Genomic DNA, 14,701 nt, shown 5'->3' with positions numbered 1-14,701 from the left:
ATTTTTCCCCTTGTGGGTTTATTTGTAAAGAGATAACTGAAATTCAGATGTATTTTCCAAGTATTTAAACTTACTCCATCCATAGTTCTTCATATAAGCGCTTCTGTAAATATTTATTATCACATCTCAGTGACACATAAATCATACTTACAACCACATGCAAATGTGTACACGCACAGCTTTATCCGCACGCAGCCACAGTCCTGAGCAGGTTGGTACAGGGACAAGAGGGATGTTCTCTTGCAGCATCCATACACAAAAGTTAAGAGGTTAGGAAGCCCTTTTCACTCCCTAGTAGGGCTATGTGTGGCTCAAACGCATTCAAAGACGAAGCTGTAAGCTTTCAGTAGGCTCTGTCCCAGGCAGGCGGGCAGTGAAAGGATGGAGAAAAGCCAACAGGAGATGGACTTGACTGATGGGGTTGAGTTCAGTCTATATCCTCCCTTCCTAACCCAATCTCCCAGCCAAGTGGAGCAAAGCGCTGAACAGAGCAATGTGATTTATGCCCGGAGTGGGCCTTTAAAGGATGCCTTTCCTCAGAGAGGGGTGCAGAGAGTAGATGGAAATGTAACTCAGAGCTGCACTTTGCTGTATGTGCTGTTCCGTGGGCAGCGCAGCTCTTTATCAAGTCAGTCGGGCCCTAAATCAGACAGGCACGTTCAGGACACGGGGAAACAGCACGAGGGGGAGCAGAGCAGCATGAGGATCAATAGATAGGAGAGCAGAGAAGGAGCTGGGTTCGAAGGAGAAATGCACAAGAGGCAAGCGGCAGGGTTTGCCGGGTATATCTTGTAGTGCTGGAGGAGGTGTTGTTGCGTTAGAGGGGCAAAATAGTTTTGGCAGAAAATAAACCCCCTTGCGTTCTAACACTCCTCACTGAGGTGGGAGGCTAGGTGCAGCTAGGTTTAAATTCTGAGTGATGCCCAATTCACCACTATCAGTCCAGGCGCGTTTAATATATTAAACTGTTACGGTTCTGGATACACTAATAGCAGACTGCACCTTCAGCCCAGTTGTGCTCATGAACTAACACGGCCACGCTTCGCTCGCGTTCAATGAGAAAACCCAAACGACTCGCTGCCTACACAGTACAGTTTGTTTAAACAACAGATACACAAGTTCTTTTGGATTGCTGGTGATAGTGACTGTCTGCAAAGCACGTGCAAAAACTAAAAATGCTAGCAATACAGCTCGGTTAACAAAAGCGCTAAGTTATAAAACTACTCTATATAGAGATTTCTAAGTTTCCCGGGGAAGCACTTGGTATAGCCAAGTGTTCGAATCTTACCCACAAGCGTCCTTATGGGAGGGGGAAGAGAGGCTCAGCCTGTCGACTGGTCCCAGAAGTCCATGATGGTGTCTTCCCTCACATCCCCCTTTTCTCGGACTATTTTCATACTATTTGATATCTTCAAGGTGGAGTTTGAGTGACTCTAGTCATAAATACTTTTATTATGATTGGTGTAAAATTTTCTCGCCTGGCATTTAAAGGTATAGTTTACAAAAAATTCAGGGCGCAGACTCAAGGAGGAATGGTCGCACCTTGGAGGCAGGTAGCCTTTGGGATGGAGGTGTGTTTTGGTATTATAATGACATTATAATGAGCAAAGTTCACTAAAGGACAGCATTTTGTCAAAAACGTGACAGATTGTTGGCTCAGGGTAACAAGTAGTTTATCAGTTCTATAAGACCTTCGAGGACTCTATTTGGTCCCCAAGTCCCCAGTTTATCACAGGGTTTTAGCCACAGTGTCTCCACTCTGTCCCATCCTTTGCACTGTTTTCCTTCTGTGGTGCCATCTCGTTCCCATGTCTGCTGGATTATTACAGGGTCTGGCCTTGGAGTCTCCACCCCACTCCACTCCCCGTGTTGCTTTGCAAGCAACGGTGTACAGGGAATCGCAGATGTAGCAGGTTCTTCACATACCAGCTGCGGCTGTGTCTTACCCGAGAAGCCTTTTGATTTTATACCTTTCCTTAATGTGTGACCAATGCTGTACTATCGATCATTTTTAGTAATCATTCCACAGGTGTTCAGTCACTGAAGACAGGCTGCAATTTTGTTTACTTGTCTGATCTCAGTGCTGTATTTCAGGTGCATTCCACAGTGTGCAATATATTGCCTTGTGTTTACATGGGTAATCAAAGTAAATTTGGGAAAAAAACAAAACAAAACAAAATGAAAATTATATCCCTTTGTTAGTGTAACATCATGGCAGAGACCTGGAGAACAGTGAAGTGCAGGAAATGTAGAGCTGATAATTCCTCAGTTTGTACCATATGTTGCTTAGTGCCTCTTTTTGCAGTTACAGATCATGGGATAAAGTCATCTTTCTCCCTCTGAACCAGTTTGCTCAGTTTTACTGTTAGTATAACCAATTATTCAAAAGTCACAAATTGTGTGCTTGTAAGTTGTCAGATGGGTTTAAAATAATGAGATTTGGAAAAGGAAAAAAAAAATATCACAGATTGTTTTTATTTTTCCCATTCCTTTCAGACCTTTAGACCCATGACTCAGATCTTGCAGTCCTCTTTTTTTCCCCCATAGTAGTGAGGAATAGAATTTTTTATTTTTTTTTACTGTGATCCGAGGTTGTCAAGTCATAGCAAGATTTCGTGCCTCAAGGTTTGTGCCATGCATCCCAAGACTCCTGATAAAAATCATAAGAGTTAGCAACAGCACGTCAGAGTTTGTGTTATTGGAAGTAAAGCAAGCCTGAAAAAAACCCCAACAAACCACAACCCCAAAACTAGTCATAAAGAGACCTTGGCTGGAATCTTTATTTCTGCTTTCTCCTCTAGGGGAACCTGCACAGCCAGAATTGTAAAAATGCTCAGCGCCTTGCTTCTCCCATTGTGACAATTCTGCTGCCTATTCAAACAAGCTCAGTCTCCAGTGTACACAGCGCTCTCGAAAGCCCAGCCACGTAGTTTGCTGCCTAAATGGGAGCTGAGCTGTTTTGCAAAATCTGTCCCATGGGACCTATCAAGCAATGGATACCATGGAAATGTGAGCAATAATGACAGTGTATTACGGGGTGAAAGATAATGTCATATTACACTAATGCAAATTACACTTTGTGTGTGTGGGCAGGGCAATTTACAACCATAACCTTAAATTTCTCGATCTTAGTGTATTACAGGCCCGATTCTCCTCTTCACACACATTTCACCTAACATCACGTCACTGCCTGCGATAGAAACATGATTCATGCTAGTGACAGCAGGAGGAAATTAGCTCCCTTAAATCTTAACCAGAAGTTGCATTAACACTGCTTTACATAATATTTTGCATTATTCTGTCCTACTTACACAGCACTAGAGATGTGTAAAGAACTTAAGGATATTTATACAAGGGAGGCAAGCAGCTCGCAGCCATGGCACTGGAGTTACCTTTTGTCCCTGGTGTTAGGTGACCCCTGCAATTCTGAAAGAAAAGCTGGCACTGTATGTTTTGAGTCTTCACTGAAAGTGAGTGCAGTCATCACTGCAGTGATAAATGGCGAAAAAATGAGATGATCAGTGAATGAACAACAGTAGCAGGTGGTAGTAGGTGTTGCTTATTAGATGTTCAGTATTAGAAAAAAGAACAGAATGACAGCAATCCCCCAGAGAGACACCTCTCTAAGAAATAATCTGACACCTGGCATCGCTCTCCAAGACAAGGTTACTTAACAGCCCAAAGCTTGCAAGGGTTAATGGGGCGAGAGAGTGAAGAAGGCGGCTCCTGACCAAGACCTTTGCCTGCGTCAATTTCTGCTCCTGCCACAGATTATGTGGCTACCAAGCATGCTATGGTGGCACATACTGAATGAGAGTGCCTGTGAGCTTTCTGCTGCTATCCGTGGACCTTAGCAGGGCTCACAGCATCCCTAATAGGGTGCAGCCTGCTGCAGAGATGAGGTGTCTCCTTCTGTTTGGATCACAGCAAAGCTTGGACCGAGGCCCCTCTTTTTGGGGAGTGGTCAACATTTAGATGTCAAAATAAATGGTCTGGATTTTACCCTCATTCTTGAGGCCACTGTGACCCTGGGGTCAGGTCTGCAATTAGGAGCCCTCAGCTCTGGGCTTGCTTCTTCAAAGCACCTGGCAGTTCCACCTGGCATTGGTCTATGTTTTGGTCCCTTTATAGGGTTGGTGAGGCTCCAGCCCATCAGGGAGGAACTATGTTGTGTGCTGGGTCTTGTGCACCTTGGACAAAGCTGAGAAATGTAAGAGCTTGGAACTGAACTGACTCCATGGGGTCTGTTTAGATCATTTGCCTTCTGTGAAAGGTTTAGAAGGCAAGACTGGTGTCCTGGTTTGAGGTTCCATTTCAGTGTCCAGTCTGGCCTAAACCACAAAAATTAGAGTCTAGCCCTTCAAGATATAGTTCATTTTTGGCATTATTTATGATCTGGTGAGAAGATAATTTTCCCTGACCTTGGTGTGTATTTCTCTTAGCATTATCCAAGGTGGTTTGGGGGGGTTTTTGGTTTTTCACTTTTGACATTTTGATATTCTCTAAAAAATCCTTTATCAAAAGAGATCTTCACTACTCTGTGATGGAAGCTGAGCCTGCTTCTCCGTAGGATTTACTGCAGGTCTCCAGCAAAGAAATGTGGCAATAACTACTCGAGGTACGAGCCAGGCCAGGGCTCCATGGGACTTGTTGCTGTATACCATGCTAAAGGGAATTATAATTCAAGGTTGCTGACACTTCTATATGCTAAATCTCACTAGGAGGGACCTATTTCCTTGACGTGCGTATGACATTTGATGGGCAGGTAGGAAGGAAAGCTCTGAGGGATTCAGAATATTGAGATTCAGCCCTGGCTCTGGCACCTGAGCCCCCTTCAGCAGTGTGCTGAGCATCATGGCTGTGCAGCACCCACGTGTTTGTGTTCTCATCTTCTCCCCAAGGAAAACAGCATGTCTCAGGTTTCATTTGCACTCTCTTTTTGGTGGTTGTTTTAGCTAAGTGTGTGTGAGGGGTGTTGTAAGTGGTGTGTTTTTTTCCTCTTCTTCCTTTTCTTTTTGATGCTCGTGTTGCCCTGATTTGATCTATCTAAGGGAAGCATCTTGCTCTCGAAGTGAAAAGCAGTGAGGTCTGTGCTAGTCTCTGGCTCCCAAGGGAATTGTTTCTACAGCCTCGGAACAAGCTTGAGAGAGTTCTTGCTCTTACATCAGTACACTTTAAACCTACTCTGGAGAGCTGTGTTGTCCCAGCAGGGTGAAGCTCTGACCAGTAGTTTTTTTCTGGAGCTTTAGTCTCTCTTTTGGTTACCTTGGGCTTAAGCTAAGGAGCACTTGGAAGGTAAGGACTGAGGGCACTTAATGCTTGAACTTGATTCAGTATCCTAAAGGAAGTCATGCACCGAGGCGAGGCTTGATGCGCCCATGCTACTGAGGAAGTGAGCAACAGCTTTTAGTACTGGCTACGGCTTTATAAGTGCTGGAAATGTCATGCTTTGATATTTTCTGTGTCTGTGGTCAAGCTGAGAAGTGACAAAGATTTGGATAATTGGAGGTTAGGTCATCAGCAGGCTGAGCTGGATGAGGTGTCTGAGCCAGTCAGAGGTGCTTGAAAGCTTTGCTTGTTGGCAGGAGTAGTGTGGTGGTGAGGAACTGAACGGTGCTCCTAAACTACAGATCATGCTGAAAACCTGTAAGTGCAAAACTCCCAACCCTACCTAAACATATCCTACAAATGCTCTGGGAACCTGACAGAGTCAGTGAAAAGATTTTGTTTGCCTCTGAACAAGGCTAGTGTTTCACATTTGTGTCTGGGGCAGGTTTTCCTTAGTGGCAGAAGTGGTTTAAGAACTCTCACTACCTGGTACTGTGAGCTGGACCTGTTTTTCCATAGGGTTCCTTTAATTTGGGTCAGGCCAACCATCTGGACATGCTCTCTCTTGCATTGGTGCAAAGCAAGGGGTGACAGCCTGCAATATGAGTGAGGACGCCTTTGCAGCTTGAGGAGAAGGCATCTGGAGCTGCACACCGGCTGTTCAGCCGAGCTCCTCTCGCTTACACGTTTGTTTGCAGGGGAGGTCTCAGCTAGGAGGAATGTGGCAAAGACAAAAAGATGTGGGTGGCAAGGGAAGCTGGGGGTTATAATAATGATGAACTTGGCAGTGCATCTACTGTTGCACACACAGCTGGTCAGTTTTTCTTTGCAGTAGTTTGCCCCCACATTTTAGTTAATGTAAATGAATGCAATGTGTGTGAAATGACAGCTAAGCCTCAGATCAGCAAGAGATCAGTGAGGACAGCCACAAGCTGGACCACCAGCTTTCACTGTGCACACAAACTGAGATCATTTTAACTCCAGGGCTTGACCACAAAAAGAAAGGTGCAGCTCTCCTTGCGTGCTCTCTGCAAAATACCATCTATATGCTGGAATGGTTCCTCAGTTCTGAAAATTCCCCATAAAGAAACATGCACAGCAACACCTTGTCAACCCCACACTAACTGGGTGGACTGCCATGTGTCCTGGGGCAGGGGAGGAAGGAAAGAAGGCAAGCTTGGACAAGCTGCCTGGCTGAGGGACAGAACGATGCTTCAGTGTCTGCGCTCTGCAAAATGTCCTGCCAGCTACAGGCACAAATGCTGATAGGGAAGAGATTTGATTTTACTTCAGTTAAAATGACAATTGGTGGCTTGGCCCATGATGCAGATAAGATGGGTGCTGAGAATTATGTTCTCTTCCATCTGGTTTACTCTAAGCAAGGGAACAATTGCCTCAAACTCCTATCTCCTTTTGACTCTGCACACGTTAGCTTTGTTCCTCACTGTAGAGCTGGGGAGGACCCAAAAGCCTCAGAGACAGGTGAGACAGAAGAAACCAGAAAGAACAGGGTTTCTTACCCTCTCCTGAGCCAGTCCCCTGTTCAGATCGCGGGGTGATTAGTGCTAGGGAGTGAATCAGCTCAGCTGTTGGTCCTCACTCTTGGAAAGAGGCAGGCAGAGAGAAGGTGAAGAAGCAACAGAGTAATGCCAGGCAGGAGCAAGGAGAGGTGGTGGTAAGCCACTGGGCACACCTGCACTGTGTGGCTGGCTCTGGCTGCCCGGCACTCGCCTCTGCCCCAGCCCTGCCCCGGTTGCTCGCTGCTGCCACACTTTCCCCAGCTCTGGCACATGCTGGGCGAGTCTGCTTAGCTGTGACGGCCAGGCTAATCAGGGTTGATGGCAAGTGTCTGGAGGGAGCTGCAGTCACTGGAGCATGTGCAGAGTTTGTCAGGAAGGGCCTCTGGATGCTGCCAGGGTGAAGCAGAGGATTTGCTCTGCCTGAACCCAGGAGGGAGTTAAGTGACTTCGCTTCGTCTTTTGGCTTTGCTCAGCCCTGTGCATCCCTCTGACAGCTCACTCCCCGGCACTCCTCCCACCCTCCTGCCACTCTTCATCCCTGCAATGTATTTTCCCCCGACATCCACTGCTGTGTTGGAGTGGTGAACGCATCTCTGTTGTGCTCGTGGCTTTGCTCCTGCAGGATATCCTAGCAGGAGTAACCCTGCCAGCAAGGTTGCATCGAGCACCCTTCCCCACCCTTTGCCCAAGGGAGCAGCAGAGAAGCGTTATCTGAGCATTGTTTCGTGAGGATCCTTCCTTGTATGGCCACAGCCAACGCGGTTTAGTTTTCTCCTTTCCCCTGGTCTCCTCATGAGGGTGAGTGGGAAAGAGAAAAGGCCTTTCAGAGCTCACACCTGGCACTCATGAATATTTCATGTTTCTAGCTTTTATTCTCCTTGGAGAGCAAAACCTTTTCATATTTGATGCCCTGGGAGCCTGTTTGGTTGCTGAATATTGCTTCATCAATGCTCTCCCTCCCTACTTTTCCTCCGGACTGCCTGGCCCTTCTTCTTTTCTCTTCTCGGGAACGTCTCCTTTTTTCAAAGGCTGCTTCAGGAAAGGTCAATGTCCCTTTCATATTCCCTCCTTGCTGTGAGCTAGCGTGGCTTCTGCTCTGCCAATGGTAAAGGACAAACGGGGATGTGGGGGAAGGCAGCAGTGGGGAGGGAGGCCGGGAGATGTGCTCCCGTATGCTGTGGAGCAGTGCAGAGGCAGAGAGATGTAGGCACAGAGAGAGAAAAGTAAAGGTGCAGCAAGGCAGGCAGAGGAGGCAGAAGGTAGGAAAGAGGCAGCAGCAGGACTTTGCTGAAGAACCGTCTTTCCAGCACTTTCCAGAAGTTGTTATGCAAGATGCACCAATGTTGCTGTGGATGAGGGCTTGTCCAGCAAAGGCCCCTTGGAAAAGAATTCCAGTTCTCCAGGGCAGGATGTTCCTAAAGCTGCACTGACAAATACGCCTTCTGCCCATTTCAATTGCCTTGCAGCTGCTTTAGAGGCTTTGTTATCTCAGCCACCAGGGTCTGCAGTAAATCATCACCCTCCATCCTTACGCTTTTCAGTCTTTCTCCCTCTTTCCTGTACACCTAGTGAGTGCTTGAGTAACCAGGGACTGTTTGCGACCTGCTCTCAGTCCAGATTGTGCAGACCCCGAAACCACCTCTGTGGGTCCTGCCTGAGTGGGCCTCACCCCCTCCGGCCCGTGAAAGCGTTCACACATCTGGCAGTGAGGGTCCTTCCCTGGAGAACCACAGCAGATGCCCTGACATGGCTGCTGGACTAGCACATCCTTTCCTGAGTCCAGGGGGCTGCAAAGCCCCAGCCGTGGACAGACCCACTCAGGGCTGCCAGCTCAGGAGGTGACAGGGAGGCTGCGAGAGCTTGCCCTCAAAGTGCCCATAGGGGCTGGCACAGGTGCAGGAGGGGCACTGCCAAAATGCTATAGCAGAGGAGAGGCCTCAGGGACTCTGGTATGAGTATTGCAGGCATCAGGGGATGCTAACAAGGGAGCGAACAAAGGTACTGAGCTCGTATTTACACTGTGCCTTTCATCCATAAGGAAGTAGTAGTTGAAGTATCTGCACTAACTGGGTGAACTCAGCAGAGGAGGCCCATTTGATGGAAAACTGATGCCTCTGGTGAAAAATGGGTTCGCAGAGCAATTGCTTTGCAGTTTAGGGTAGGAAGCAAAAGAGGCTTTGCACAAAGTGAAGCAATGGATTTGTTTTAGAGGTCGTTGGCCCATAGGAGAGTTGCAATTGATGTTTGGATGGGTGTAGCTTCAGTGTTCTTGCTTTCGGAAGATCCAGTCTCATATCCACAGTCAGCATCGATGGGCAGGCAAGGATGACTGTTCAACTGGGAGAATTTTAAAAATAAAAATTTTGTTTCATTTGGACTTAGAAATGGAACCCATCAACCCATCAAATCCCATCATTCTTTGTGATGTGGAAAGGACGCCAAGTGCTGGGGCTACCTGCTTGGTGGCCACCTGCCTGGCATGGGGCCACCTGCTGGTTCTTGGATTATGGGCCCAGGGGCCCCAGGGGGCCTAGCATGAGGGCAATAGCTATGATCCCAGAGCTGTGGATAGCACAATGCTATACCATCAGTAGCCCCTCTGAGACTCAGGATGGAGAATGTATCAGCAGGCAGGGTGCTTCCAAGGAAAAGGCAGGCAAGTTTTGCGTATCACTTGCCTTCTCTTGGAACATGGACGAAACCAATTTTTGAAAATTCTGACCCAACAAGTGTGTTATCTCTAAGATTCTGGTGGGGATGTCTGTTCTATCTGTTCTGCATTTCAATGTAAGGGCAGTCTCATTCTTCCCACAACCTCTGCTCTGAGATGGAGCTAGCATCAATTGGTCTGAAAAACATCACCCCCTCTTGCAGCGCTGCTGGCACAGCTTCCCATGTTGCTTGGCTCTCCCTAATGTACTGACCAGGATAGTTTATGGGAAGTACCGAGTTCGTGCTGTGAAGCAGCTTTAATGCTGGGAATACGCTGCACTGCAGTGAGAGTGTGTGGCCTTAAAGCCAAAGTGTTGTGCCACGTGTTGCTCCAGGTCACAGCAACAGGCAGCAGGGCACTGTGGCTGTGCTGTTGAGCTTTGTGCGGTGACAGATCAGAAAGCTATCAGTGACTCATGGCATGTCCGCGATCCCCAGCGAGTGGCTGGAGCTGTGCCCCTGCACTGCTGAGTTACTGATGTACCATCTAGAAACTGCCTTAACCGGTGACCAGTGATACAGCTGGGCAGTCAGGCAAGAAGGGCTTAGCTGCTGCTCCACAGCCTGGCCTTAGAGCTAATGCCGTCATTCCTTGTCCTTCATGATTCCATGTAGACATCCTTAAGCATCTTCTCCTTCCTACACATTTCCTACTTGCAAACACTACTCCTGTCTCTCCCACCCCCATCCATCCCCAACACATTCCCTCCTGAGTTAAATTGGTCTGATGCCCCACAGCAGGCACCTTTCTTCCTCCCCTTCTGTGTGCATGTCCCCCAGAGGCACCTCTTCCCTCCCCTCTCTGTGGTGTGAGCAGCCCAGGGAATAGAGATCGAGCGTAATGCACAGCATCATGTGGCTAATTACTTGACGCTGGGCACACAAAGGGGATTAACTTGTGCCTCAAAGGGCTGTCAGAGAATCCTAATCTCATCTTCCCCTCCTCTTTCCCCTTCGACCGCCATCTGAAGTAATGAACTGGTTATAAATACCTAATTAGCTAATTATTTGCTGGCCTACATGGAACATCTTCAGTGAAGGAACTCCCTGAGCCCCCAGGGGAGGGACCTCCATGGAGGCAAGGAGAGACAACCGCATGAGGTGTCTGCAGGGGTAAAGGAGGTACAGTGATGCTCAGAAGGATTTTTAGACTTTCACCATCCCTAGAGAGCAGAGGAGTAGCTGTTAGCTCCGTGGGGAAACAAGCCAATCCTTACCCCTCCCTGTGGCTATGTGAGCTGAAGAGTCAGGGAGAAATAAAGTGAAAGAAAGAACTCATTAGGTAATTAGAAACAAAAAAAAAAAAAACAACAAAAAAGAAAAAAGGCCAGAGGCACTGTGCCAACAACATTTCAGGCTGGACCCACAACCTGCGTGCTCCAGCCCTGTTGGAGTTGGAGGACTAGACGAGAGAAGAGTGTGGTCTCCATGACTGTCTCCTGATGAGACTGTTACTGAGAAGACCAATTTATGCCAGTTGTTTGTGTGTGCTGGAAAGAATCATCCTGCCAGCCAGGCTGGCCTTGGGCCGTCGATGCAGTTCTCGTGGTTTGCAGTGTGCAGTCATCAAACTGGGATGACTTTCAGTCTGAGATGTCTGAGGATGCCGTGCACCTTTGGGGCAGAGTTTTCACTCCATTGCCCTTCTGCAGGGAAGGGGGAGGGAGGGATATCAGTCAGATAGCTGATGGTAACAGAACTCTCATTCCCGTTTCTTCTCGCTGCTGCAGACGGAGGCCTAAGGTTAAGAGATCACGGCATCGCAGCAGCTATGCTGGCTGCCTGTCAGTAGAGGTTAGGACAGGAAAGGGCAATGATCATAAATCTAGCCTCCTTTGGGCAGTAATTAATTTCCGACAGTCTGCTTTTATCTTTATGTGGCTTTTTTTTTTTTTTTAAGGCTCCTAAATTTTTCTTTCTTTTCCCTCTTCTTCCCTTACTTTTCTCCCTTGCTGTTCCTCCATCCCACACTTGCTCCTTCTGGCTCTCTTCTCCCCCTGCAGGCATGCGTATCCTTGTGAACTTGCTCCTGGACACCTTGCCCATGCTGGGGAACGTCCTTCTTCTCTGCTTCTTTGTCTTCTTCATCTTCGGCATCATCGGGGTGCAGCTGTGGGCTGGGCTGCTCCGCAACCGCTGCTTCATGGAGGAAAACTTCACAATGTGAGTGCTTGGGAGACAATGTCCCCTTCCTTTCTTCCAGGGGCATTTCTCTTTCCCCTTCCCTGCTGTCTCGTCTTCTGCTGCCTGGCTTTCTGTGTATCGCTTACTCCAAATGGCTGTAGGTTGATACCATGCCGAGCGTTGGCCGTGTCTTGCAGTGACTGGAAAGGGAGGGAGGGCAGAGGCAGCTGGTTTTAGTCTGTGTTCATGGTCCACAGATACCCAGGCTAGGTTAGCATTGCTGCCTCCTCCGGCCGTGCCCAGGGATTCAAGATTCTGCTCCTACTCCCAGAGACAGTTGACACTGAAATACCAGCCACCATCTTTCTCCTGGACTTGCTCCCTTTTCAAAAAACAAGAGGAGTCTTATGGAAAGCAATAGTGCTGCCTGATGCTTCCAGGGACATTGTTGGCACCTCTGAAGTGGAGCTGAGATCACTGTTTGGACACTAATGCATTTCTTCTGGAGGCTTTGGAGAGACATGGGGAAGTTACTGGAAAATATCAGGGTCAGAATTGCCTGTGGGAGGTGCCATGGGGAAGGGACAGAGGGCTGCTGTGAGAGGTGTCCTGCAGCTGGGTTAGTAGAAGTGAGAGCACCTGAAAGCCAAAAATGGCTGCTTGAATGGGACAAAAAAACCCATGGGTAAATGCAGGCAGTTTTGGCAAAGAGCCTGGAGACACACAGGGGTCAATTACAGGTATCTGAGGTTTATTCTGGGATAGCCAGGGGGAAGACTGCAGATCATGTAGGCTCTCCTCCTCCCCAGAGACAGTGGGGTGGCTCCTGGATGCCATGAATTCTCCAATTACCCTCCCAGGGAGCAGAGCACCAGTCCCAGGGCACAGCTCCTCCTGTTGACTTTCTGGCTTTAGCAGATTTCAGGCTTTAAAATGTCTTCTTAAAACTGTATGCTAATCCCAGGCGTCCTATCAGTTTAGACTACTTAAAAAAATGTAAAGCTGTAGATCAGTTTAGACTGATTAAACAATTCTGAAGCTTTAGATCATCTCAAATTGGAAAAAAAAAGTGTGAAAATAGAATCTGCAGAACAGCAGTGGGGTTGGAGAGTAGGAGCTGCTTAAAGCAGCCATTTACTGTGTTTATATATTCCTTAGGGAAAACCGAATGTTTAGGATGATTGTCCTTTATGCAAATCAGGAGTGGTACTACATTAATGAGTGTAATTACATCCATGCAGAGTTGATGTAACTGAGAAGTGAATCGGGGCCACAGCCTGCAAAGTGACAGATATTAGAAAATCTTTGGCTGGCCATTACTAGAGAAATGAAGTCTGTGGGCACCCAGTTCACCAATGATGTGGATGTGTAATGACAGATCTTTGTGGTTTAGTCCCACTTAGTTTAGAACGAGAGACTTCCTCTCTTCTCTTTTTCATCAACACCTGTCCTCTTCTAATGATACTTAGTGAAAAAGTCTGCATTTGTGCGATGGTGAAAGCTGTGTATTGTAGCACTGCAAGGAATGCACCAGATAAATTTTAATGGAAAATTTTAAATCTACACCTTTCACTTTTCTCATCATTAGCTCATCTGCAGCTAGCCAAGCATAGATTATTTTAATTATTCATGCATTTGGAAGGTGCTTGCATTATTTGGAAAAAGGCACGTGAACTTGTCATGAAACATTAGACCCATAATGCCAACTGTCAAGGAGGAGTCAAAGTTAAGGTTAAGTCAATTTTAACTTTGCATTTACTGATTTTAAGGCTTAGCTGTGCAACCTTAATTATGCATGAACTGGATTTTTTTTTTTTTTGAAGTACAGAAGGTTCACTGCCAAATGTTATAAAACATGTCCATCAACGGTTACATACATGAGCACATCACAGTAAAGCCTGATGAACTTCCTTAATATCACTGCATCTGATTTAGCTTTGATGCTAATGGGGAGAGTGATCAGAATGCAAATCTCTACATTCCAGTTTTTCTTCATCTGGGTGAAAGCAGATTGTGTAATTTGGCTTGGGGTGATCTGATGGCAGGCAAAGCTCTGAAAACTGGGGACCCACCCTGGAAATATTCTGTTTTTCAGGAGCCCTCTCTTCCCTTGCCTTCTCCTGAGGCAATAAACCTGGAAATCCCTTACCCAGTGCAGTCCCTGTGTCAGGATGGAAGCTCCCAGCTCCACCAGTGTCACTGATGGGAAACTGTCTGTTAAGGAACTTTATAACTGTGGTTTTTTATCCTTACAGACAAGGTGACATTGTCCTGCCCCCTTATTACCAACCTGAGGAAGATGATGAAATGCCCTTTATCTGCTCACTGTCAGGAGACAATGGAATTATGGGCTGTCACGAGATACCCCCACTGAAGGAGCGGGGCCATGAATGTTGTTTGGACAAGGATGATTATTATTACTACAATTCAGTCCGTCAGGAGTTCAACATCAGTGGCATGTGTGTCAACTGGAACCAGTACTACAACGTGTGCCGTACAGGCAATGCCAACCCACACAAGGGTGCCATCAACTTTGACAACATTGGGTATGCCTGGATTGTGATATTTCAGGTAAGACCCAGTTAGCCTCCTAACAAAGCTTAAGCTATTTTTGGTTTTTTCCAACTTTCTTTGCTCCCATGATGGCTTCTGCAGGGTGTGATACAGCTGCATAGAGAAAAGGGCCTTCTAACTACTCTAACAATAGAGACCGAGCACACCTCAAATACTCTTCCTGAAGATGGGTGGACATAGAGCTGTTCCAGGCTTATGCTGAAATAAGCTACATCCTTCAGGCTGACTTGTACTGTTTTTTTCTTCAATCCAGATCACTATGGCAAAGGAGTCTATTTATTTATTTTTAATTCCCAGCACATGTTGCAGATGGGAGCTAAAATCTTTCCCTTTTTTCTTTTTACCGGCTGTACACGGTGTCCAGTCCAAGGGGCACAGAAACGTGCTGCAGGTTTTCTCCCACTGCGATCCAGGGAAATGAAATATTTTAATGAAATATTCCT

General features: G+C 47.1%; 1 protein-coding gene across 1 annotated transcript in view; it reads left to right on the top strand.

Annotated features, from left to right (window-relative positions):
• The window catches only part of CACNA1I (calcium channel, voltage-dependent, T type, alpha 1I subunit), a 166,232-nt gene that overhangs the window by 99,905 nt on the left and 51,626 nt on the right, over positions 1 to 14,701 (top strand). Inside the window, exons 5-6 of the mRNA XM_009887170.1 lie at positions 11,564 to 11,723; positions 13,940 to 14,255. Of these exons, the coding sequence (XP_009885472.1) occupies positions 11,564 to 11,723; positions 13,940 to 14,255 (476 nt within the window). The remainder of the gene's footprint in view (positions 1 to 11,563; positions 11,724 to 13,939; positions 14,256 to 14,701) is intronic.

This window comes from Charadrius vociferus, unplaced genomic scaffold (assembly GCF_000708025.1).
Source record: "Charadrius vociferus isolate BGI_N301 unplaced genomic scaffold, ASM70802v2 scaffold346, whole genome shotgun sequence".
NCBI lineage: Eukaryota > Metazoa > Chordata > Aves > Charadriiformes > Charadriidae > Charadrius > Charadrius vociferus.
The sequence above is the reverse complement of the archived record's forward strand: the minus strand, read 5'-3'. Positions and strand labels throughout refer to the sequence as shown.